The sequence below is a fragment of the Oncorhynchus clarkii genome, chromosome 32, assembly GCF_045791955.1.
Source record: "Oncorhynchus clarkii lewisi isolate Uvic-CL-2024 chromosome 32, UVic_Ocla_1.0, whole genome shotgun sequence".
Taxonomy (NCBI): domain Eukaryota; kingdom Metazoa; phylum Chordata; class Actinopteri; order Salmoniformes; family Salmonidae; genus Oncorhynchus; species Oncorhynchus clarkii.
Window position 1 is genome coordinate 24,967,004 of NC_092178.1, and position 24,274 is coordinate 24,991,277.

General features: G+C 45.0%; 3 protein-coding genes across 6 annotated transcripts; all 3 read left to right on the plus strand.

Moving 5' to 3' along the window:
• The first annotated feature begins 495 nt into the window (after positions 1 to 495).
• LOC139392037 (zona pellucida sperm-binding protein 3-like) lies at positions 496 to 4,708 on the plus strand. 2 transcript variants are annotated; one of them, XM_071139687.1, is made up of 11 exons: positions 496 to 951; positions 1,030 to 1,145; positions 1,235 to 1,338; positions 2,086 to 2,263; positions 2,428 to 2,545; positions 2,690 to 2,775; positions 2,890 to 3,086; positions 3,235 to 3,411; positions 3,970 to 4,104; positions 4,179 to 4,307; positions 4,671 to 4,708. In XM_071139687.1, the coding sequence occupies exons 1-10, from the start codon at positions 529 to 531 to the stop codon at positions 4,301 to 4,303; spliced, it is 1,659 nt and encodes a 552-aa protein (XP_070995788.1). In that variant the 5' UTR covers positions 496 to 528; the 3' UTR covers positions 4,304 to 4,307; positions 4,671 to 4,708. The 2 variants fall into 2 exon arrangements, with proteins under 2 accessions (XP_070995788.1, XP_070995787.1); XM_071139686.1 differs by lacking the exon at positions 4,671 to 4,708 and having other exon boundaries at positions 4,179 to 4,514.
• Positions 4,709 to 9,496: 4,788 nt separating this feature from the next.
• Positions 9,497 to 13,711, plus strand: LOC139392072 (zona pellucida sperm-binding protein 3-like). 2 transcript variants are annotated; one of them, XM_071139762.1, is made up of 11 exons: positions 9,497 to 9,952; positions 10,031 to 10,146; positions 10,236 to 10,339; positions 11,089 to 11,266; positions 11,431 to 11,548; positions 11,693 to 11,778; positions 11,893 to 12,089; positions 12,238 to 12,414; positions 12,973 to 13,107; positions 13,182 to 13,310; positions 13,674 to 13,711. In XM_071139762.1, exons 1-10 carry the CDS (start codon positions 9,530 to 9,532, stop codon positions 13,304 to 13,306), a joined length of 1,659 nt encoding a protein of 552 aa, XP_070995863.1. In that variant the 5' UTR covers positions 9,497 to 9,529; the 3' UTR covers positions 13,307 to 13,310; positions 13,674 to 13,711. The 2 variants fall into 2 exon arrangements, with proteins under 2 accessions (XP_070995863.1, XP_070995862.1); XM_071139761.1 differs by lacking the exon at positions 13,674 to 13,711 and having other exon boundaries at positions 13,182 to 13,517.
• Positions 13,712 to 18,586: 4,875 nt separating this feature from the next.
• LOC139392074 (zona pellucida sperm-binding protein 3-like) lies at positions 18,587 to 22,799 on the plus strand. Of its 2 annotated transcripts, XM_071139764.1 has the most exons (11): positions 18,587 to 19,042; positions 19,121 to 19,236; positions 19,326 to 19,429; positions 20,179 to 20,356; positions 20,521 to 20,638; positions 20,783 to 20,868; positions 20,983 to 21,179; positions 21,328 to 21,504; positions 22,061 to 22,195; positions 22,270 to 22,398; positions 22,762 to 22,799. In XM_071139764.1, exons 1-10 carry the CDS (start codon positions 18,620 to 18,622, stop codon positions 22,392 to 22,394), a joined length of 1,659 nt encoding a protein of 552 aa, XP_070995865.1. In that variant the 5' UTR covers positions 18,587 to 18,619; the 3' UTR covers positions 22,395 to 22,398; positions 22,762 to 22,799. The 2 variants fall into 2 exon arrangements, with proteins under 2 accessions (XP_070995865.1, XP_070995864.1); XM_071139763.1 differs by lacking the exon at positions 22,762 to 22,799 and having other exon boundaries at positions 22,270 to 22,605.
• Positions 22,800 to 24,274: the final 1,475 nt, after the last annotated feature.

The window sequence follows — 24,274 nt, forward strand, 5'->3', positions numbered from 1 at the left end:
ATGGAGACCCAATCACTGGCCACTTTAACAAATGGATCACTAGTCACTTTAAACGATGCCACTTAATAATGTTTACATATCTTACAATACTCATATCATATTTATGTACTCTATTTTATACCATCTATTGCACCTTGCCTATGCCGCTTGGCCGTTGTTCATTCTTATATTTATATGTACATTTTCTCATTCACCCCTTTTAGATTTGTGTGTATTAGTTGAGGTTGTTGGGGAACTGTTAGATTACTTGTTAGATATTACTGCACTGTCGGAACCAGAAGCACAAGCATTTCGCTACACTCGCATTAACATCTGCTAACCATGTGTATGTGACAAATAAAATGTGATTTGATTTGAACATGCATGCCAATTAAAGATCTTGACTAATCAGATGCAAGGCCAAATTAGGGCGTAATCCAGCCCAGGTGTGCAGCCTGGTTGGTTGTTAAAAGCTACCTCAGTTTTATCAATTGTAGCATAGCAGAGGCACGCTGTCCTCTAACCTACAGAGTCACATTAGTTGGTGGCATGGGACTCATGATGGCAAACACGCTCAGGTTATTGTTCAAGCAACTGGTTTGGTTTTTACTTGTGGAAAACTTCTTAATCTCTCCTGCTTTGTCATATACTTATAGCGCTGACACATGGCAACAACTTCCAAGGCGAACACCGCAATTTGACAATCGTCCACGCTTTAAACAGCCTCCACTCCAACAAACAGTTTCAAGGCCAGTTCGAGTAGAAACTGTCGCTGTGACGTGCCATTCAGACTACATGGAGATAGTCGTGAAGGCTGATCTGTTTAAACTCGGTAATCTAATCGACGTGGATGACCTGCGACTTGGAGTTGAACAGTACCAAGACCAAGAGCCGTGTAGGGCTACAGCTTCAGCAGCCGGAGATGAGTACAGAATATTTGCAGCACTTTCGGACTGTGGAACCAAGTACATGGTAATATATATTTTTTTAAATTCAGTAGTTGACTTCTTGAAACAACCTTCTCTTAAATGCTGCTTTGTGACTCCACAGCTGAACGAAGACTCATTGATCTACGCAAACCTCCTCAGATATACACCCAGAACCACACCAGATGGCGTTATTCGAATGGCTGGTGCTGTAATCCCAATTGAGTGTCATTATGAAAGGTGAGTTTAGGCTATACTGTTGTATGACGGTCATAGGAATCCTGCGCTGACCTATTGGTGTATTTACCGGTCTGTACTTTCTGTTTCAGGAAGTACAGTTTGGACAGCTCTTCTCTCCAGCCGACCTGGATCCCTTTCACCGCCACAGTGTCTGCTGAAGACACCCTGCAGTTCTCATTGAAGTTTATGACAAGTGGGTATATAAATCCTGGGCTGCATTTCGCAGGGTACAATTTTGTTGACCATTCAGATAATAAATCAAAAGGATACAATGGTGCTCTCCCAGAAGCTTGGTAAAACCCGTGAATTGAATGTTCAGATATCAAATGTAAGGGCTATATAAATACATAAGCCCTTCTTACATCAGCAAGCAATGTAGGTGTAGAAGCACGGTGGCTAGGAAACTCCCTAGAAAGGCTCTGAGGGGTGGCTAGTCCTCTTCTGGCTGTGCCGGGTGGAGATGTTCAAATGTTCATGCATGGTCAAATAATAATCAGTTGTTGTCGATGGTGCAACAGGTCAGCACCTCAGGAGTAAATGTCAGTTGGCTTTTCATAGCCGATCATTGAGAGTATCTCTACCGCTCCTGCTGTCTCGAGTTGAAAACAGCCGGTCTGGGACAGGTAGCACGTCCGGTGAACAGGTCAGGGTTCCATAGCCGCAGGCAGATATAAATGTACTATGTAGCACAAATGCCCCTCTGACATGCAAAATACAGAATCACATCAGACAACTGTTATTGGGGACACTTCTATCTGCAACGTTATACAGTTTGCCTCCTAAACATGGCCCTCATTTTAATCCATTATTAGATGCTCACTAGTTGAGCGCCTCTTGACAATATGTTCTGGCCGTGGTAGTTTTAATAGCGACTCGTGTTCGTAACTTTGAAACGCATCGCTTGCAGTACGGTCTTTCTTTACTGCCATTTCCTTTCCAGGTGACTGGCTCTATGAGCGGGGTTCTGGAGTCTACTTCCTGGGTGATCCCATCAACATTGAGGCGTCTGTCAGGGATGCTCACCACACCAGGCTCAGGGTCTTTGTTAGCAGCTGCGTGGCCACACTGGACCCTGACAGCAACTCTGTCCCCAGATATGTCTTCATTGAGAGTGATGGGTAAGCAGGGGGGGGATGACTTAGACTATTATCCGGCTGGCCCGTAGAGAACGATAGAAGATGCCATTTGAGGGCTTCCACCATTTTTATGGTTTCTTTGAGACGTCTTAATTGGTTACTAAGGAAGATGCCCCAATATGTATTTTAATATTATCTCCCTCCAGATGCTTGACGGATTCCCAGCTGCCTGGTTCCCGCTCTGGTTTCATGCGTAGAACCCAGGACAACAAGCTCGGGTTCCACATTGATGCCTTTAGGTTCTACCAGGAGGACAGGGCAGAGGTGAGGGCGGTATTTAATACAAACAATGTTGTAGAGGCCATTATGGGTACTGTAGTTAAATTATTCTACAGTAACATAATTTACAGACATTATGTAGGCTACTGTGATTCTGCATCTTTGTTTTGCTTATCCTGTTTTTCACAGCTGTACATCACCTGCCACCTTATGGCAGTCCCTGTCATGGACCATGCAGAGCCGAGCAACAAGGCATGCTCCTTCATTGATGGCAGGTGGGATAAGTCACATTTCCTTAGCTACTGGGCTGTGACCTATTCACTGGAATAACCATAGCTTTTTAAAAAAGTGTGCTCTTGGTCCATGAGTAGATCTTTCATACATTTCAGATGGAGGTCTGCTGATGAGAATGATTTGCTATGTGGGCCTTGTCCAAGCCTGAGTAGACAGAAGGGGGTTGATCAAGCTCCAGCACAACGTCCCCTCAGTCCAAGACTAGGTGGTAGCCAACTTGAACCTCGTGTCTACCGCAACAAACCCCCAGCCTCTGGCGACAATTGGAGTATTGGGATGAAGGCCAAGAAAGGTGTATTTGACATCTTAATCCCTCTATTCCATCACCACCTTCTCAAAACACATTGCAGGGGCGGGACCTTCTCCAATATGGAAATTGAGGGAAGACTAATTGAGTGTCTTGACTGCAAATGTATGTGTTTAATGTGTTGTCCTTTTAGTATGGGACCAGGATACTACTTTGGGCCCCATGATTGTCCTCCCAAGTAAACAGAAGAGTACACCTCTATCTCCACGGACGAGTGGAGGTATCGATATACCTGGCTTCCCTGCCTCAACAGGGGACAGGAAGCCCGTATCACCTGGCAGTCTTTGGCGTGGCATGGACTTCAAGAGAGGTAATTTGACTCTGACATGGCATAATCTTATTCCTTATGTAGTGGACTACCTTTGAACAGGTAGTCTTGAGAACCCAACCCTAGGCAACAGCAGTGACTAGGGTCTGGTTTCAATGACTGACTCGTTTGGCAACTTCTCCCAACAAATCACGAGGCAGAACGTCATGATTTGAAACCAAATTTTGCAGGGAATACCTTTGCAGTGGTTTTAGTGAAGGTAGTTGAGGCAAACTAGCCACTTGCATAATGCACTCATTAAAAATAACTGATCTCCATCTTGCTAGCTACTATTTTGTATGTATTCAAGCGGTTAAGGTAGTGACTTGGGCATCTATGCCAAACTCCCATTCAGTACATACAGAAGTGTAAAGCCAGTTTTTAAAATGTGTGGGAGGCAACCAGGATGTCTAGACTATTGCCCAGACCATGATGCACTGGTCAAAAGTAGTGCACTCTATAGGTCATCGGGTGCCACTTCAGACACCTGTCTTTTCCTATCCCTATAGGCTAGCAATTCTGCCAACACTGGCTGTGTTAATCTGTTACATTTAATTCCAGGACCTTATTTCGCCCAATCCCAAAATGAGGTTAGTCCCTTGGGCCCAAGGGTCGGACCCAACAACAAGCACGGTCTCGTTAGCTCTGCAACATATGATGGCTTCATCAGGCAGAAAGAACTAATCGCCCAACGAGGTAATGACAGTACGTTACTGTTTTGAATGTATGATAATTGCATGTAGGCTCTGTGCTAAATCGTCTGTTCTCAGAGCTGGAGGCCACTCCAGACCCTGAGTTGATTCCTGCACCTGAGCCCATTGGAGACCTTGAGGTTACCACAGAGAAAGAGGGTCTGGGTGAAGAGGAGGATCAGTATGAGATTGGAACCTATTGAAAGGGTATGTATGGGATGATGGTACTGCTATTTTAGAGGGAAATAACCTGCACATGGCAAGCAGGTTAGCACTTATTGGGATGGCTCCGCAGAATGTTCACTAGCTGGCACAGCCACAAAGTAATAAAATATGATTTTTAAACATTAACCTCACTGCCAACCCTAATGCCTAACATTACATTAAAAGCATACATTGTTACAATGTAGCCAATTTTGACTTTCCATCTGGCACATCTAGTGGAAATTGCTCGGTATTGTCCTGGAGGCAGAACTGTCTCAATAAATGTCAACCTGCACATGGCAATTGCCAGTATCACTTAAATATCTGCTTTTGATGTGGTTTCATAAAGAAGGGATATGTTCCCAGTCCACTATCCAATTTCTAGAATTGGAAGGCGCTGTTGTTGTGGGTGGCCCATAAGACTTGCTCCAAGCAGCAGCAGACTCCAACTCACTGAGGTTGGTGCCGGTCCTGATGTCCCAGCACACAAGGAGGATGACCCTACAACAAAGTGACATAAGCACCACATCTGCTCCTGGCGACGTCAACCAGGGACGGGACTACCACAACACTGAGACAATGCCTGTTAATCTCTCTGAAAAAATAAATGATTTAATGCTACTTCGACTGACTTTCTGTCTTCACCATTATGCACTACATGCTAGAGTAATCTGCAATATTGCCTTCATTTGTTAAAAAAGTGAGGGCCTGTTGCTGCCAACTGACATTTCCTAGCTTAGTCTTTGGTCTATTGGTGTTTGCCAGACATCACATCCTGGATTAATGTGACTCTGTCCCAAGGTTCCTGATTGAGCATGTAAGCTACAGGGCATTCTGAGACATTGGGCTTGCTATGAAGGGTCTGAGGAATGGGTGGACTGCACAGGAGGTTGGTGGCCCCTTAATTGGGAAGACCGGGCTTGTAACTGCAGTGGAATGGTATCAAACCCATGGTTTCCAGTCTTCCCTCAACCTCCACTGGCGGACTGGAACCAGAAATCGGCACTGGCATTTCTAACTGGTCCTTTTCCATAATCCGCCCCTCTTTTGAGAGACTTTGACTATTGTCCAGAAGGATAATTTAGTGCTAAAACCCAAGTGTTTGGGTTTAGTGTGGTGTAGGCCTAGCCTCAAAATCAATGGAAAGTTCCTCCCTGACTACATTGCAGATGCCTGCCAGATCTTAAAATGCCTGGTTATGTATATAACAAATCAGCTAACCACATACAGCACTTGATGACGTGGCACACAGCCACTGGTTGCAACGCTTAAGCATCTAGTTGGGCAGGCGCTACGGGATTGCCACAGCACCTGTTCTGATTTCCAAAAGCCAGAGATGAGAAATTATCAGGTGCCAATTCACACAAATTATATGGCTGCTTTTAGACAGGCAGCACAATTCTGCTCTTTCTCCACTAATTGGTTTAGACCAATCGCAACAGATTTTTCAAATCGGATTGGTCAAGAGGCCAATTAGTGAAAAAATGAGCAGAATTGGGCTGCCTGTCTAAACGCAGCCAACGGCCTTAGGGTTCTAGGCCCATATTCCCAAAGCATCTCGGACTATAGAACAGCTTACCAATGGATCGGTTTTGCCTTTTAGATCAGTGCACTAGAGCCTTGTTCACACTGCAAGGCCTAATGCTCACATCTGTCTTTTAAAAAAAGTATGTATTTCACCTTTTTAACCAGGTAGGCTAGTTGACAAGTTCTCATTTACAACTGCGACCTGGCCAAGAAAGCAAAGCAGTGCGACACAAACAGGGTTACACATGGAATAATCAAACACAGTCAACACAAAGTGTATATACAGTGTGCAAATGAGGTAAGGCAATAAATTGGCCATAGTGGCAAAATAATTACAATTTAGCAATTAAACACTGGAGTGATGTGCAGAAGATGAATGTGCAAGTAGAGCTACTGGGGAGCAAAAAATATATAACAGTATGGGGATGAGGTATTTACAGCTGAGCTATGTTCTGTGATCTGTGGGCTGCTCTGACAGCTGGTGCTTAAAGTTAGTGAGGGAGATATGAGTCTCCAGCTTCAGTGATTTTTGCAATATGTTCCAGTCATTGGCATCAGAACTGGAAGGAAAGGTGACCAAAGGAGGAATTGGCTTTGGGGGTGACCAGTGAAACATACCTGCTGGAGCGCGTGCTACGGGTGGGTGCTGCTTTGTTGTTTTGGAATGCTGACTCTCCAAGCTAAGGTGACAAACACCTACCATGGATGTTCCCAGTTACTTTGAATGTTAAAAATTATCGTGTTAGAACACTTAAACCCTCAAAGGACAATGAAACAATTGTCTGGCTCGCCACAGCAGTCAACTAGCTAGCTAGGTAGCTTTCTAGCACATTCAATAATTTGACTGTTAGACATTCAAATTTGACCGTTAGACACAAGTCGCATGGCCAGGAATCAAATTTGTATCTGATTTCAAACCACCTTGGAAGGTCAGGTCCAGCACCAGACAAAAGCGGTCGCTTAGGGTCCCCGGACACTAGGGGGCCCCCGACCCAAAAAGGTTTATACACATATACAGTACAAGCCAAAAGTTCAGACACACCTACTCTGCTAACCATGTGTATGTGACAAATAAAATTTGATTTGATTTGATTCAAGGGTTTTTCTTAATTTTTTACTATTTTCTACATTGTACAATAATAGTGAAGACATCAAACTATGAAATAACACATGGAATCATGTAGTAACCAAAAAGGTGTTAAACAAATCCAATTTATATTTATTCAAAGTAGCCACCCTTTGCCTTGATGACAGCGTTGCACACTCCTGGCATTCTCTCACTTAACTTCATGAGGTAGTCATCTGGAATGCATTTGAATTAACAGCTGCGCCTTTTTCAACTAGGCAAGTCAGTTAAGAACAAAATCTTACTTTCAATGACGGCCTAAGAACACTGGGTTGACTGCCTTGTTCAGGGGCAGAACGACAGATTTTTACCTTATCAGCTCGGGGATTCGATCTTGCAACCTTTCGGTTACAAGTCCAACGCTCTAACCACTAGGCTACTTGCTGCCTTGTTGAAACATTGTTTGTGGAATTTCTTTCCTTCTTAATGCCTTTGAGCCAATCAGTTGTGTTTTGACATGGTAGGGGTGGTATACAGAAGATAGCCCAAATTGGTGAAAGACCAAGTCCATATTATGGCAAGAACAGCTCAAATAAGCAAAGAGAAAGGACAGTCCATCACTACTTTAAGACATGAAGGTCAGTCAATCTAGAAGATTTCAAGAACTTTGAACATTTCTTCAAGTGCAGGTCGCAAAAACCATAAAGCGCTATGATGAAACTGGCTCTCATGAGTACCGTCACAGGAAAGGAAGACCCAGAGTTACCTTTGCTGCAGAGGATAAGTTTATGCATGCGCAAACCAGCTGGCTGGTGTGTTTACAGACACTTTCAATCATTCCCTATCCCAGTCTGCTGTCCCCACATGCTTCAAGATGGCCTCCATGGTTCCTGTACCCAGGAAGGCAAAGATAACTGAACTAAATGACTACCGCCCCGTAGCACTCACTTCTGTCATCCTGAAGTGCTTTAACTTAAGAGACTAGTCAAGGATCATATCATTTCCACCTTCCGGCAACCATAGACCCACTTCAGTTTGCATACCGCCCAAACAGGTCCACAGACGATGCAATCGCCATCACACTGCACACTGCCCTATCCCATCTGGACAAGAGGGATACGAATTTAAGAATGCTGTTCATTGACTACAGCTCAGCATTCAACACCATAGTACCCTCCAAGCTCATCGTCAAGCTGGGGGCCCTGGGCCTCAACCCCGCCCTGTGCAATTGAGTACTGGACTTTCCTCCAGGTGGTGAACGTAAGAAACAACACCCCTACCTCGCTGACCCTGAACACTGGGGCCCCACACGGGTGCGTGCACAGCCCCCATGTGTACTCCCTGTTCACCCACGACTGTGTGGCCATAGCACGCCTCCAACTCAACCATCAAGTTTGCAGACGACACAACAGTAGTGGGCTTGATTACCAACAACGACGAGACAGCCTACAGGGAGGAGGTGAGGGCACAGAATGTGGTGTCAGGAAAACAACTTCTCACTTCTCACTCAACGTCAACGTCAAGATGATTGTGGACTTCAGGAACCAGCTGAAGGAGCCCCCCCACCCCAACACCTACATTGAAGGGACACCAGTTGAGAAAGTGGAAAGTTCCTCGGCATACACATCAATGACAAACTGAAATGGTCCACCCACACAGACAGTGTGGTGAAGAAGGCGCAACAGCGCCTCTTCAACCTCAGGAGGCTGAAGAAAAGTGGCTTGTCACCCAAAACCCTGACTAACTTTTACAGATCCACATTCGAGAGTATCCTGTCAGGATGTATCACAGCCTGGTACGGCAACTGCTTGCCCTCAACCGCAAGGCTCTCCAGAGGGTGGTGCGGTCTGCACAACGCATCACCGGGGGCAAACTACCTGCCCACCATGACATCTATATCACCCGATGTCACAGGTAGGCAAAAAAAAGATCATCAAAGACAACAGCCACCCGAGCCACTGCCTGTTTACACCGCTACCATCCAGAAGGTGAGGTCAGTACAGGTGCATCGAAGCTGAGACAGAGAGACTGAAGAACAGCTTCTATCTCAAGGCCATCAGACTGCTAAACAGCAGTCACTAACTCAGAGAGGCTGCTGCCTACATGGAGACCCAATCACTGGCCACTTTAACAAATGGATCACTAGTCACTTTAAACGATGCCACTTAATGATGTTTACATATCTTACAATACTCATATCATATTTATGTACTGTATTTTATACCATCTATTGCACCTTGCCTATGCCGCTTGGCCGTTGTTCATCCTTATATTTATATGTACATTTTCTCATTCACCCCTTTTAGATTTGTGTGTATTAGTTGAGGTTGTTGGGGAACTGTTAGATTACTTGTTAGATATTACTGCACTGTCGGAACCAGAAGCACAAGCATTTCGCTACACTCGCATTAACATCTGCTAACCATGTGTATGTGACAAATAAAATGTGATTTGATTTGAACATGCATGCCAATTAAATATCTTGACTAATCAGATGCAAGGCCAAATTAGGGCGTAATCCAGCCCAGGTGTGCAGCCTGGTTGGTTGTTAAAAGCTACCTCAGTTTTTATCAATTGTAGCATAGCAGAGGCACGCTGTCCTCTAACCTACAGAGTCACATTAGTTGGTGGCATGGGACTCATGATGGCAAACACGCTCAGGTTATTGTTCAAGCAACTGGTTTGGTTTTTACTTGTGGAAAACTTCTTAATCTCTCCTGCTTTGTCATATACTTATAGCGCTGACACATGGCAACAACTTCCAAGGCGAACACCGCAATTTGACAATCGTCCACGCTTTAAACAGCCTCCACTCCAACAAACAGTTTCAAGGCCAGTTCGAGTAGAAACTGTCGCTGTGACGTGCCATTCAGACTACATGGAGATAGTCGTGAAGGCTGATCTGTTTAAACTCGGTAATCTAATCGACGTGGATGACCTGCGACTTGGAGTTGAACAGTACCAAGACCAAGAGCCGTGTAGGGCTACAGCTTCAGCAGCCGGAGATGAGTACAGAATATTTGCAGCACTTTCGGACTGTGGAACCAAGTACATGGTAATATATATTTTTTTAAATTCAGTAGTTGACTTCTTGAAACAACCTTCTCTTAAATGCTGCTTTGTGACTCCACAGCTGAACGAAGACTCATTGATCTACGCAAACCTCCTCAGATATACACCCAGAACCACACCAGATGGCGTTATTCGAATGGCTGGTGCTGTAATCCCAATTGAGTGTCATTATGAAAGGTGAGTTTAGGCTATACTGTTGTATGACGGTCATAGGAATCCTGCGCTGACCTATTGGTGTATTTACCGGTCTGTACTTTCTGTTTCAGGAAGTACAGTTTGGACAGCTCTTCTCTCCAGCCGACCTGGATCCCTTTCACCGCCACAGTGTCTGCTGAAGACACCCTGCAGTTCTCATTGAAGTTTATGACAAGTGGGTATATAAATCCTGGGCTGCATTTCGCAGGGTACAATTTTGTTGACCATTCAGATAATAAATCAAAAGGATACAATGGTGCTCTCCCAGAAGCTTGGTAAAACCCGTGAATTGAATGTTCAGATATCAAATGTAAGGGCTATATAAATACATAAGCCCTTCTTACATCAGCAAGCAATGTAGGTGTAGAAGCACGGTGGCTAGGAAACTCCCTAGAAAGGCTCTGAGGGGTGGCTAGTCCTCTTCTGGCTGTGCCGGGTGGAGATGTTCAAATGTTCATGCATGGTCAAATAATAATCACAGTTGTTGTCGATGGTGCAACAGGTCAGCACCTCAGGAGTAAATGTCAGTTGGCTTTTCATAGCCGATCATTGAGAGTATCTCTACCGCTCCTGCTGTCTCGAGTTGAAAACAGCCGGTCTGGGACAGGTAGCACGTCCGGTGAACAGGTCAGGGTTCCATAGCCGCAGGCAGATATAAATGTACTATGTAGCACAAATGCCCCTCTGACATGCAAAATACAGAATCACATCAGACAACTGTTATTGGGGACACTTCTATCTGCAACGTTATACAGTTTGCCTCCTAAACATGGCCCTCATTTTAATCCATTATTAGATGCTCACTAGTTGAGCGCCTCTTGACAATATGTTCTGGCCGTGGTAGTTTTAATAGCGACTCGTGTTCGTAACTTTGAAACGCATCGCTTGCAGTACGGTCTTTCTTTACTGCCATTTCCTTTCCAGGTGACTGGCTCTATGAGCGGGGTTCTGGAGTCTACTTCCTGGGTGATCCCATCAACATTGAGGCGTCTGTCAGGGATGCTCACCACACCAGGCTCAGGGTCTTTGTTAGCAGCTGCGTGGCCACACTGGACCCTGACAGCAACTCTGTCCCCAGATATGTCTTCATTGAGAGTGATGGGTAAGCAGGGGGGGGATGACTTAGACTATTATCCGGCTGGCCCGTAGAGAACGATAGAAGATGCCATTTGAGGGCTTCCACCATTTTTATGGTTTCTTTGAGACGTCTTAATTGGTTACTAAGGAAGATGCCCCAATATGTATTTTAATATTATCTCCCTCCAGATGCTTGACGGATTCCCAGCTGCCTGGTTCCCGCTCTGGTTTCATGCGTAGAACCCAGGACAACAAGCTCGGGTTCCACATTGATGCCTTTAGGTTCTACCAGGAGGACAGGGCAGAGGTGAGGGCGGTATTTAATACAAACAATGTTGTAGAGGCCATTATGGGTACTGTAGTTAAATTATTCTACAGTAACATAATTTACAGACATTATGTAGGCTACTGTGATTCTGCATCTTTGTTTTGCTTATCCTGTTTTTCACAGCTGTACATCACCTGCCACCTTATGGCAGTCCCTGTCATGGACCATGCAGAGCCGAGCAACAAGGCATGCTCCTTCATTGATGGCAGGTGGGATAAGTCACATTTCCTTAGCTACTGGGCTGTGACCTATTCACTGGAATAACCATAGCTTTTTAAAAAAGTGTGCTCTTGGTCCATGAGTAGATCTTTCATACATTTCAGATGGAGGTCTGCTGATGAGAATGATTTGCTATGTGGGCCTTGTCCAAGCCTGAGTAGACAGAAGGGGGTTGATCAAGCTCCAGCACAACGTCCCCTCAGTCCAAGACTAGGTGGTAGCCAACTTGAACCTCGTGTCTACCGCAACAAACCCCCAGCCTCTGGCGACAATTGGAGTATTGGGATGAAGGCCAAGAAAGGTGTATTTGACATCTTAATCCCTCTATTCCATCACCACCTTCTCAAAACACATTGCAGGGGCGGGACCTTCTCCAATATGGAAATTGAGGGAAGACTAATTGAGTGTCTTGACTGCAAATGTATGTGTTTAATGTGTTGTCCTTTTAGTATGGGACCAGGATACTACTTTGGGCCCCATGATTGTCCTCCCAAGTAAACAGAAGAGTACACCTCTATCTCCACGGACGAGTGGAGGTATCGATATACCTGGCTTCCCTGCCTCAACAGGGGACAGGAAGCCCGTATCACCTGGCAGTCTTTGGCGTGGCATGGACTTCAAGAGAGGTAATTTGACTCTGACATGGCATAATCTTATTCCTTATGTAGTGGACTACCTTTGAACAGGTAGTCTTGAGAACCCAACCCTAGGCAACAGCAGTGACTAGGGTCTGGTTTCAATGACTGACTCGTTTGGCAACTTCTCCCAACAAATCACGAGGCAGAACGTCATGATTTGAAACCAAATTTTGCAGGGAATACCTTTGCAGTGGTTTTAGTGAAGGTAGTTGAGGCAAACTAGCCACTTGCATAATGCACTCATTAAAAATAACTGATCTCCATCTTGCTAGCTACTATTTTGTATGTATTCAAGCGGTTAAGGTAGTGACTTAGGCATCTATGCCAAACTCGCATTCAGTACATACAGAAGTGTAAAGCCAGTTTTTAAAATGTGTGGGAGGCAACCAGGATGTCTAGACTATTGCCCAGACCATGATGCACTGGTCAAAAGTAGTGCACTCTATAGGTCATCGGGTGCCACTTCAGACACCTGTCTTTTCCTATCCCTATAGGCTAGCAATTCTGCCAACACTGGCTGTGTTAATCTGTTACATTTAATTCCAGGACCTTATTTCGCCCAATCCCAAAATGAGGTTAGTCCCTTGGGCCCAAGGGTCGGACCCAACAACAAGCACGGTCTCGTTAGCTCTGCAACATATGATGGCTTCATCAGGCAGAAAGAACTAATCGCCCAACGAGGTAATGACAGTACGTTACTGTTTTGAATGTATGATAATTGCATGTAGGCTCTGTGCTAAATCGTCTGTTCTCAGAGCTGGAGGCCACTCCAGACCCTGAGTTGATTCCTGCACCTGAGCCCATTGGAGACCTTGAGGTTACCACAGAGAAAGAGGGTCTGGGTGAAGAGGAGGATCAGTATGAGATTGGAACCTATTGAAAGGGTATGTATGGGATGATGGTACTGCTATTTTAGAGGGAAATAACCTGCACATGGCAAGCAGGTTAGCACTTATTGGGATGGCTCCGCAGAATGTTCACTAGCTGGCACAGCCACAAAGTAATAAAATATGATTTTTAAACATTAACCTCACTGCCAACCCTAATGCCTAACATTACATTAAAAGCATACATTGTTACAATGTAGCCAATTTTGACTTTCCATCTGGCACATCTAGTGGAAATTGCTCGGTATTGTCCTGGAGGCAGAACTGTCTCAATAAATGTCAACCTGCACATGGCAATTGCCAGTATCACTTAAATATCTGCTTTTGATGTGGTTTCATAAAGAAGGGATATGTTCCCAGTCCACTATCCAATTTCTAGAATTGGAAGGCGCTGTTGTTGTGGGTGGCCCATAAGACTTGCTCCAAGCAGCAGCAGACTCCAACTCACTGAGGTTGGTGCCGGTCCTGATGTCCCAGCACACAAGGAGGATGACCCTACAACAAAGTGACATAAGCACCACATCTGCTCCTGGCGACGTCAACCAGGGACGGGACTACCACAACACTGAGACGATGCCTGTTAATCTCTCTGAAAAATAAATGATTTAATGCTACTTCGACTGACTTTCTGTCTTCACCATTATGCACTACATGCTAGAGTAATCTGCAATATTGCCTTCATTTGTTAAAAAAGTGAGGGCCTGTTGCTGCCAACTGACATTTCCTAGCTTGGTCTTTGGTCTATTGGTGTTTGCCAGACATCACATCCTGGATTAATGTGACTCTGTCCCAAGGTTCCTGATTGAGCATGTAAGCTACAGGGCATTCTGAGACATTGGGCTTGCTATGAAGGGTCTGAGGAATGGGTGGACTGCACAGGAGGTTGGTGGCCCCTTAATTGGGAAGACCGGGCTTGTAATTGCAGTGGAATGGTATCAAACCCATGGTTTCCAGTCTTCCCTCAACCTCCACTGGCGGACTGGAACCAGAAATCGGCACTGGCATTTCTAACTGGTCCTTTTCCATAATCCGCCCCTCTTTTGAGAGACTTTGACTATTGTCCAGAAGGATAATTTAGTGCTAAAACCCAAGTGTTTGGGTTTAGTGTGGTGTAGGCCTAGCCTCAAAATCAATGGAAAGTTCCTCCCTGACTACATTGCAGATGCCTGCCAGATCTTAAAATGCCTGGTTATGTATATAACAAATCAGCTAACCACATACAGCACTTGATGACGTGGCACACAACCACTGGTTGCAACGCTTAAGCATCTAGTTGGGCAGGCGCTACGGGATTGCCACAGCACCTGTTCTGATTTCCAAAAGCCAGAGATGAGAAATTATCAGGTGCCAATTCACACAAATTATATGGCTGCTTTTAGACAGGCAGCACAATTCTGCTCTTTCTCCACTAATTGGTTTAGACCAATCGCAACAGATTTTTCAAATCGGATTGGTCAAGAGGCCAATTAGTGAAAAAATGAGCAGAATTGGGCTGCCTGTCTAAACGCAGCCAACGGCCTTAGGGTTCTAGGCCCATATTCCCAAAGCATCTCGGACTATAGAACAGCTTACCAATGGATCGGTTTTGCCTTTTAGATCAGTGCACTAGAGCCTTGTTCACACTGCAAGGCCTAATGCTCACATCTGTCTTTTAAAAAAAGTATGTATTTCACCTTTTTAACCAGGTAGGCTAGTTGACAAGTTCTCATTTACAACTGCGACCTGGCCAAGAAAGCAAAGCAGTGCGACACAAACAGGGTTACACATGGAATAATCAAACACAGTCAACACAAAGTGTATATACAGTGTGCAAATGAGGTAAGGCAATAAATTGGCCATAGTGGCAAAATAATTACAATTTAGCAATTAAACACTGGAGTGATGTGCAGAAGATGAATGTGCAAGTAGAGCTACTGGGGAGCAAAAAATATATAACAGTATGGGGATGAGGTATTTACAGCTGAGCTATGTTCTGTGATCTGTGGGCTGCTCTGACAGCTGGTGCTTAAAGTTAGTGAGGGAGATATGAGTCTCCAGCTTCAGTGATTTTTGCAATATGTTCCAGTCATTGGCATCAGAACTGGAAGGAAAGGTGACCAAAGGAGGAATTGGCTTTGGGGGTGACCAGTGAAATATACCTGCTGGAGCGCGTGCTACGGGTGGGTGCTGCTTTGTTGTTTTGGAATGCTGACTCTCCAAGCTAAGGTGACAAAGCCTACCATGGATGTTCCCAGTTACTTTGAATGTAAAAAATGATTGTGTTAGAACACTTAAACCCTCAAAGGACAATGAAACAATTGTCTGGCTCGCCACAGCAGTCAACAAGCTAGCTAGGTAGCTTTCTAGCACATTCAATAATTTGTCTAAGCAATACATGTTCTTGTCAACCGACTAACTAGCAAGCAACAAGATATGTAAAATAGCAGTCTAAAAACCACGAGGGATAATAGATCAAATTTGACCGTTAGACACAAGTCGCATGGCCAGGAATCAAATTTGTATCTGATTTCAAACCACCTTGGAAGGTCAGGTCCAGCACCAGACAAAAGCGGTCGCTTAGGGTCCCCGGACACTAGGGGACCCCCGACCCAAAAAGGTTTATACACATATACAGTACAAGCCAAAAGTTCAGACACACCTACTCTGCTAACCATGTGTATGTGACAAATAAAATTTGATTTGATTTGATTCAAGGGTTTTTCTTAATTTTTTACTATTTTCTACATTGTACAATAATAGTGAAGACATCAAACTATGAAATAACACATGGAATCATGTAGTAACCAAAAAGGTGTTAAACAAATCCAATTTATATTTATTCAAAGTAGCCACCCTTTGCCTTGATGACAGCGTTGCACACTCTTGGCATTCTCTCACTTAACTTCATGAGGTAGTCATCTGGAATGCATTTGAATTAACAGCTGTGCCTTTTTCAACTAGGCAAGTCAGTTAAGAACAAAATATTACTTTCAACGACGGCCTAGGAACACTGGGTTGACTGCCTTGTTCAGGGGCAGAACGACAGATTTTTACCTTATCAGCTCGGGGATTCGATCTTGCAACCTTTCGGTTACAAGTCCAACGCTCTAACCACTAGGCTACTTGCTGCCTTGTTGAAACATTGTTTGTGGAATTTCTTTCCTTCTTAATGCCTTTGAGCCAATCAGTTGTGTTTTGACATGGTAGGGGTGGTATACAGAAGATAGCCCAAATTGGTGAAAGACCAAGTCCATATTATGGCAAGAACAGCTCAAATAAGCAAAGAGAAAGGACAGTCCATCACTACTTTAAGACATGAAGGTCAGTCAATCTAGAAGATTTCAAGAACTTTGAACATTTCTTCAAGTGCAGGTCGCAAAAACCATAAAGCGCTATGATGAAACTGGCTCTCATGAGTACCGTCACAGGAAAGGAAGACCCAGAGTTACCTTTGCTGCAGAGGATAAGTTTATGCATGCGCAAACCAGCTGGCTGGTGTGTTTACAGACACTTTCAATCATTCCCTATCCCAGTCTGCTGTCCCCACATGCTTCAAGATGGCCTCCATGGTTCCTGTACCCAGGAAGGCAAAGATAACTGAACTAAATGACTACCGCCCCGTAGCACTCACTTCTGTCATCCTGAAGTGCTTTAACTTAAGAGACTAGTCAAGGATCATATCATTTCCACCTTCAGGCAACCATAGACCCACTTCAGTTTGCATACCGCCCAAACAGGTCCACAGACGATGCAATCGCCATCACACTGCACACTGCCCTATCCCATCTGGACAAGAGGGATACGTATTTAAGAATGCTGTTCATTGACTACAGCTCAGCATTCAACACCATAGTACCCTCCAAGCTCATCGTCAAGCTGGGGGCCCTGGGCCTCAACCCCGCCCTGTGCAATTGAGTACTGGACTTTCCTGACGGGCCTCCCCCAGGTGGTGAACGTAAGAAACAACACCCCTACCTCGCTGACCCTGAACACTGGGGCCCCACACGGGTGCGTGCACAGCCCCCATGTGTACTCCCTGTTCACCCACGACTGTGTGGCCATAGCACGCCTCCAACTCAACCATCAAGTTTGCAGACGACACAACAGTAGTGGGCTTGATTACCAACAACGACGAGACAGCCTACAGGGAGGAGGTGAGGGCACAGAATGTGGTGTCAGGAAAACAACTTCTCACTTCTCACTCAACGTCAACGTCAAGATGATTGTGGACTTCAGGAACCAGCTGAAGGAGCCCCCCCACCCCAACACCTACATTGAAGGGACACCAGTTGAGAAAGTGGAAAGTTCCTCGGCATACACATCAATGACAAACTGAAATGGTCCACCCACACAGACAGTGTGGTGAAGAAGGCGCAACAGCGCCTCTTCAACCTCAGGAGGCTGAAGAAAAGTGGCTTGTCACCCAAAACCCTGACTAACTTTTACAGATCCACATTCGAGAGTATCCTGTCAGGATGTATCACAGCCTGGTACGGCAACTGCTTGCCCTCAACCGCAAGGCTCTCCAGAGGGTGGTGCGGTCTGCACAACGCATCACCGGGGGCAAACTACCTGCCCACCATGACATCTATATCACCCGATGTCACAGGTAGGCAAAAAAAAGATCATCAAAGACAACAGCCACCCGAGCCACTGCCTGTTTACACCGCTACCATCCAGAAGGTGAGGTCAGTACAGGTGCATCGAAGCTGAGACAGAGAGACTGAAGAACAGCTTCTATCTCAAGGCCATCAGACTGCTAAACAGCAGTCACTAACTCAGAGAGGCTGCTGCCTACATGGAGACCCAATCACTGGCCACTTTAACAAATGGATCACTAGTCACTTTAAACGATGCCACTTAATGATGTTTACATATCTTACAATACTCATATCATATTTATGTACTGTATTTTATACCATCTATTGCACCTTGCCTATGCCGCTTGGCCGTTGTTCATCCTTATATTTATATGTACATTTTCTCATTCACCCCTTTTAGATTTGTGTGTATTAGTTGAGGTTGTTGGGGAACTGTTAGATTACTTGTTAGATATTACTGCACTGTCGGAACCAGAAGCACAAGCATTTCGCTACACTCGCATTAACATCTGCTAACCATGTGTATGTGACAAATAAAATGTGATTTGATTTGAACATGCATGCCAATTAAATATCTTGACTAATCAGATGCAAGGCCAAATTAGGGCGTAATCCAGCCCAGGTGTGCAGCCTGGTTGGTTGTTAAAAGCTACCTCAGTTTTTATCAATTGTAGCATAGCAGAGGCACGCTGTCCTCTAACCTACAGAGTCACATTAGTTGGTGGCATGGGACTCATGATGGCAAACACGCTCAGGTTATTGTTCAAGCAACTGGTTTGGTTTTTACTTGTGGAAAACTTCTTAATCTCTCCTGCTTTGTCATATACTTATAGCGCTGACACATGGCAACAACTTCCAAGGCGAACACCGCAATTTGACAATCGTCCACGCTTTAAACAGCCTCCACTCCAACAAACAGTTTCAAGGCCAGTTCGAGTAGAAACTGTCGCTGTGACGTGCCATTCAGACTACATGGAGATAGTCGTGAAGGCTGATCTGTTTAAACTCGGTAATCTAATCGACGTGGATGACCTGCGACTTGGAGTTGAACAGTACCAAGACCAAGAGCCGTGTAGGGCTACAGCTTCAGCAGCCGGAGATGAGTACAGAATATTTGCAGCACTTTCGGACTGTGGAACCAAGTACATGGTAATATATATTTTTTTAAATTCAGTAGTTGACTTCTTGAAACAACCTTCTCTTAAATGCTGCTTTGTGACTCCACAGCTGAACGAAGACTCATTGATCTACGCAAACCTCCTCAGATATACACCCAGAACCACACCAGATGGCGTTATTCGAATGGCTGGTGCTGTAATCCCAATTGAGTGTCATTATGAAAGGTGAGTTTAGGCTATACTGTTGTATGACGGTCATAGGAATCCTGCGCTGACCTATTGGTGTATTTACCGGTCTGTACTTTCTGTTTCAGGAAGTACAGTTTGGACAGCTCTTCTCTCCAGCCGACCTGGATCCCTTTCACCGCCACAGTGTCTGCTGAAGACACCCTGCAGTTCTCATTGAAGTTTATGACAAGTGGGTATATAAATCCTGGGCTGCATTTCGCAGGGTACAATTTTGTTGACCATTCAGATAATAAATCAAAAGGATACAATGGTGCTCTCCCAGAAGCTTGGTAAAACCCGTGAATTGAATGTTCAGATATCAAATGTAAGGGCTATATAAATACATAAGCCCTTCTTACATCAGCAAGCAATGTAGGTGTAGAAGCACGGTGGCTAGGAAACTCCCTAGAAAGGCTCTGAGGGGTGGCTAGTCCTCTTCTGGCTGTGCCGGGTGGAGATGTTCAAATGTTCATGCATGGTCAAATAATAATCACAGTTGTTGTCGATGGTGCAACAGGTCAGCACCTCAGGAGTAAATGTCAGTTGGCTTTTCATAGCCGATCATTGAGAGTATCTCTACCGCTCCTGCTGTCTCGAGTTGAAAACAGCCGGTCTGGGACAGGTAGCACGTCCGGTGAACAGGTCAGGGTTCCATAGCCGCAGGCAGATATAAATGTACTATGTAGCACAAATGCCCCTCTGACATGCAAAATACAGAATCACATCAGACAACTGTTATTGGGGACACTTCTATCTGCAACGTTATACAGTTTGCCTCCTAAACATGGCCCTCATTTTAATCCATTATTAGATGCTCACTAGTTGAGCGCCTCTTGACAATATGTTCTGGCCGTGGTAGTTTTAATAGCGACTCGTGTTCGTAACTTTGAAACGCATCGCTTGCAGTACGGTCTTTCTTTACTGCCATTTCCTTTCCAGGTGACTGGCTCTATGAGCGGGGTTCTGGAGTCTACTTCCTGGGTGATCCCATCAACATTGAGGCGTCTGTCAGGGATGCTCACCACACCAGGCTCAGGGTCTTTGTTAGCAGCTGCGTGGCCACACTGGACCCTGACAGCAACTCTGTCCCCAGATATGTCTTCATTGAGAGTGATGGGTAAGCAGGGGGGGGATGACTTAGACTATTATCCGGCTGGCCCGTAGAGAACGATAGAAGATGCCATTTGAGGGCTTCCACCATTTTTATGGTTTCTTTGAGACGTCTTAATTGGTTACTAAGGAAGATGCCCCAATATGTATTTTAATATTATCTCCCTCCAGATGCTTGACGGATTCCCAGCTGCCTGGTTCCCGCTCTGGTTTCATGCGTAGAACCCAGGACAACAAGCTCGGGTTCCACATTGATGCCTTTAGGTTCTACCAGGAGGACAGGGCAGAGGTGAGGGCGGTATTTAATAAAAACAATGTTGTAGAGGCCATTATGGGTACTGTAGTTAAATTATTCTACAGTAACATAATTTACAGACATTATGTAGGCTACTGTGATTCTGCATCTTTGTTTTGCTTATCCTGTTTTTCACAGCTGTACATCACCTGCCACCTTATGGCAGTCCCTGTCATGGACCATGCAGAGCCGAGCAACAAGGCATGCTCCTTCATTGATGGCAGGTGGGATAAGTCACATTTCCTTAGCTACTGGGCTGTGACCTATTCACTGGAATAACCATAGCGTTTTAAAAAAGTGTGCTCTTGGTCCATGAGTAGATCTTTCATACATTTCAGATGGAGGTCTGCTGATGAGAATGATTTGCTATGTGGGCCTTGTCCAAGCCTGAGTAGACAGAAGGGGGTTGATCAAGCTCCAGCACAACGTCCCCTCAGTCCAAGACTAGGTGGTAGCCAACTTGAACCTCGTGTCTACCGCAACAAACCCCCAGCCTCTGGCGACAATTGGAGTATTGGGATGAAGGCCAAGAAAGGTGTATTTGACATCTTAATCCCTCTATTCCATCACCACCTTCTCAAAACACATTGCAGGGGCGGGACCTTCTCCAATATGGAAATTGAGGGAAGACTAATTGAGTGTCTTGACTGCAAATGTATGTGTTTAATGTGTTGTCCTTTTAGTATGGGACCAGGATACTACTTTGGGCCCCATGATTGTCCTCCCAAGTAAACAGAAGAGTACACCTCTATCTCCACGGACGAGTGGAGGTATCGATATACCTGGCTTCCCTGCCTCAACAGGGGACAGGAAGCCCGTATCACCTGGCAGTCTTTGGCGTGGCATGGACTTCAAGAGAGGTAATTTGACTCTGACATGGCATAATCTTATTCCTTATGTAGTGGACTACCTTTGAACAGGTAGTCTTGAGAACCCAACCCTAGGCAACAGCAGTGACTAGGGTCTGGTTTCAATGACTGACTCGTTTGGCAACTTCTCCCAACAAATCACGAGGCAGAACGTCATGATTTGAAACCAAATTTTGCAGGGAATACCTTTGCAGTGGTTTTAGTGAAGGTAGTTGAGGCAAACTAGCCACTTGCATAATGCACTCATTAAAAATAACTGATCTCCATCTTGCTAGCTACTATTTTGTATATTCAAGCGGTTAAGGTAGTGACTTAGGCATCTATGCCAAACTCGCATTCAGTACATACAGAAGTGTAAAGCCAGTTTTTAAAATGTGTGGGAGGCAACCAGGATGTCTAGACTATTGCCCAGACCATGATGCACTGGTCAAAAGTAGTGCACTCTATAGGTCATCGGGTGCCACTTCAGACACCTGTCTTTTCCTATCCCTATAGGCTAGCAATTCTGCCAACACTGGCTGTGTTAATCTGTTACATTTAATTCCAGGACCTTATTTCGCCCAATCCCAAAATGAGGTTAGTCCCTTGGGCCCAAGGGTCGGACCCAACAACAAGCACGGTCTCGTTAGCTCTGCAACATATGATGGCTTCATCAGGCAGAAAGAACTAATCGCCCAACGAGGTAATGACAGTACGTTACTGTTTTGAATGTATGATAATTGCATGTAGGCTCTGTGCTAAATCGTCTGTTCTCAGAGCTGGAGGCCACTCCAGACCCTGAGTTGATTCCTGCACCTGAGCCCATTGGAGACCTTGAGGTTACCACAGAGAAAGAGGGTCTGGGTGAAGAGGAGGATCAGTATGAGATTGGAACCTATTGAAAGGGTATGTATGGGATGATGGTACTGCTATTTTAGAGGGAAATAACCTGCACATGGCAAGCAGGTTAGCACTTATTGGGATGGCTCCGCAGAATGTTCACTAGCTGGCACAGCCACAAAGTAATAAAATATGATTTTTAAACATTAACCTCACTGCCAACCCTAATGCCTAACATTACATTAAAAGCATACATTGTTACAATGTAGCCAATTTTGACTTTCCATCTGGCACATCTAGTGGAAATTGCTCGGTATTGTCCTGGAGGCAGAACTGTCTCAATAAATGTCAACCTGCACATGGCAATTGCCAGTATCACTTAAATATCTGCTTTTGATGTGGTTTCATAAAGAAGGGATATGTTCCCAGTCCACTATCCAATTTCTAGAATTGGAAGGCGCTGTTGTTGTGGGTGGCCCATAAGACTTGCTCCAAGCAGCAGCAGACTCCAACTCACTGAGGTTGGTGCCGGTCCTGATGTCCCAGCACACAAGGAGGATGACCCTACAACAAAGTGACATAAGCACCACATCTGCTCCTGGCGACGTCAACCAGGGACGGGACTACCACAACACTGAGACGATGCCTGTTAATCTCTCTGAAAAATAAATGATTTAATGCTACTTCGACTGACTTTCTGTCTTCACCATTATGCACTACATGCTAGAGTAATCTGCAATATTGCCTTCATTTGTTAAAAAAGTGAGGGCCTGTTGCTGCCAACTGACATTTCCTAGCTTGGTCTTTGGTCTATTGGTGTTTGCCAGACATCACATCCTGGATTAATGTGACTCTGTCCCAAGGTTCCTGATTGAGCATGTAAGCTACAGGGCATTCTGAGACATTGGGCTTGCTATGAAGGGTCTGAGGAATGGGTGGACTGCACAGGAGGTTGGTGGCCCCTTAATTGGGAAGACCGGGCTTGTAATTGCAGTGGAATGGTATCAAACCCATGGTTTCCAGTCTTCCCTCAACCTCCACTGGCGGACTGGAACCAGAAATCGGCACTGGCATTTCTAACTGGTCCTTTTCCATAATCCGCCCCTCTTTTGAGAGACTTCGACTATTGTCCAGAAGGATAATTTAGTGCTAAAACCCAAGTGTTTGGGTTTAGTGTGGTGTAGGCCTAGCCTCAAAATCAATGGAAAGTTCCTCCCTGACTACATTGCAGATGCCTGCCAGATCTTAAAATGCCTGGTTATGTATATAACAAATCAGCTAACCACATACAGCACTTGATGACGTGGCACACAACCACTGGTTGCAACGCTTAAGCATCTAGTTGGGCAGGCGCTACGGGATTGCCACAGCACCTGTTCTGATTTCCAAAAGCCAGAGATGAGAAATTATCAGGTGCCAATTCACACAAATTATATGGCTGCTTTTAGACAGGCAGCACAATTCTGCTCTTTCTCCACTAATTGGTTTAGACCAATCGCAACAGATTTTTCAAATCGGATTGGTCAAGAGGCCAATTAGTGAAAAAATGAGCAGAATTGGGCTGCCTGTCTAAACGCAGCCAACGGCCTTAGGGTTCTAGGCCCATATTCCCAAAGCATCTCGGACTATAGAACAGCTTACCAATGGATCGGTTTTGCCTTTTAGATCAGTGCACTAGAGCCTTGTTCACACTGCAAGGCCTAATGCTCACATCTGTCTTTTAAAAAAAGTATGTATTTCACCTTTTTAACCAGGTAGGCTAGTTGACAAGTTCTCATTTACAACTGCGACCTGGCCAAGAAAGCAAAGCAGTGCGACACAAACAGGGTTACACATGGAATAATCAAACACAGTCAACACAAAGTGTATATACAGTGTGCAAATGAGGTAAGGCAATAAATTGGCCATAGTGGCAAAATAATTACAATTTAGCAATTAAACA

Bases quoted from the DNA above. Each gene is read 5' to 3' on its own strand.
- LOC139392072 (XM_071139762.1), top strand. From the start codon at position 9,530: ATGGGACTCATGATGGCAAACACGCTCAGGTTATTGTTCAAGCAACTG. The intron at 10,340-11,088 runs GTGGGTATATAA...TTTCCTTTCCAG, and splicing joins CTCATTGAAGTTTATGACAA to GTGACTGGCTCTATGAGCGG. The intron at 12,090-12,237 runs GTGTATTTGACA...TTGTCCTTTTAG, and splicing joins TGGGATGAAGGCCAAGAAAG to TATGGGACCAGGATACTACT.
- LOC139392074 (XM_071139764.1), top strand. From the start codon at position 18,620: ATGGGACTCATGATGGCAAACACGCTCAGGTTATTGTTCAAGCAACTG. The intron at 19,237-19,325 runs GTGAGTTTAGGC...TTTCTGTTTCAG, and splicing joins ATTGAGTGTCATTATGAAAG to GAAGTACAGTTTGGACAGCT. The intron at 21,180-21,327 runs GTGTATTTGACA...TTGTCCTTTTAG, and splicing joins TGGGATGAAGGCCAAGAAAG to TATGGGACCAGGATACTACT.
- LOC139392037 (XM_071139687.1), top strand. From the start codon at position 529: ATGGGACTCATGATGGCAAACACGCTCAGGTTATTGTTCAAGCAACTG. The intron at 1,146-1,234 runs GTGAGTTTAGGC...TTTCTGTTTCAG, and splicing joins ATTGAGTGTCATTATGAAAG to GAAGTACAGTTTGGACAGCT. The intron at 2,546-2,689 runs GTGAGGGCGGTA...TGTTTTTCACAG, and splicing joins ACCAGGAGGACAGGGCAGAG to CTGTACATCACCTGCCACCT.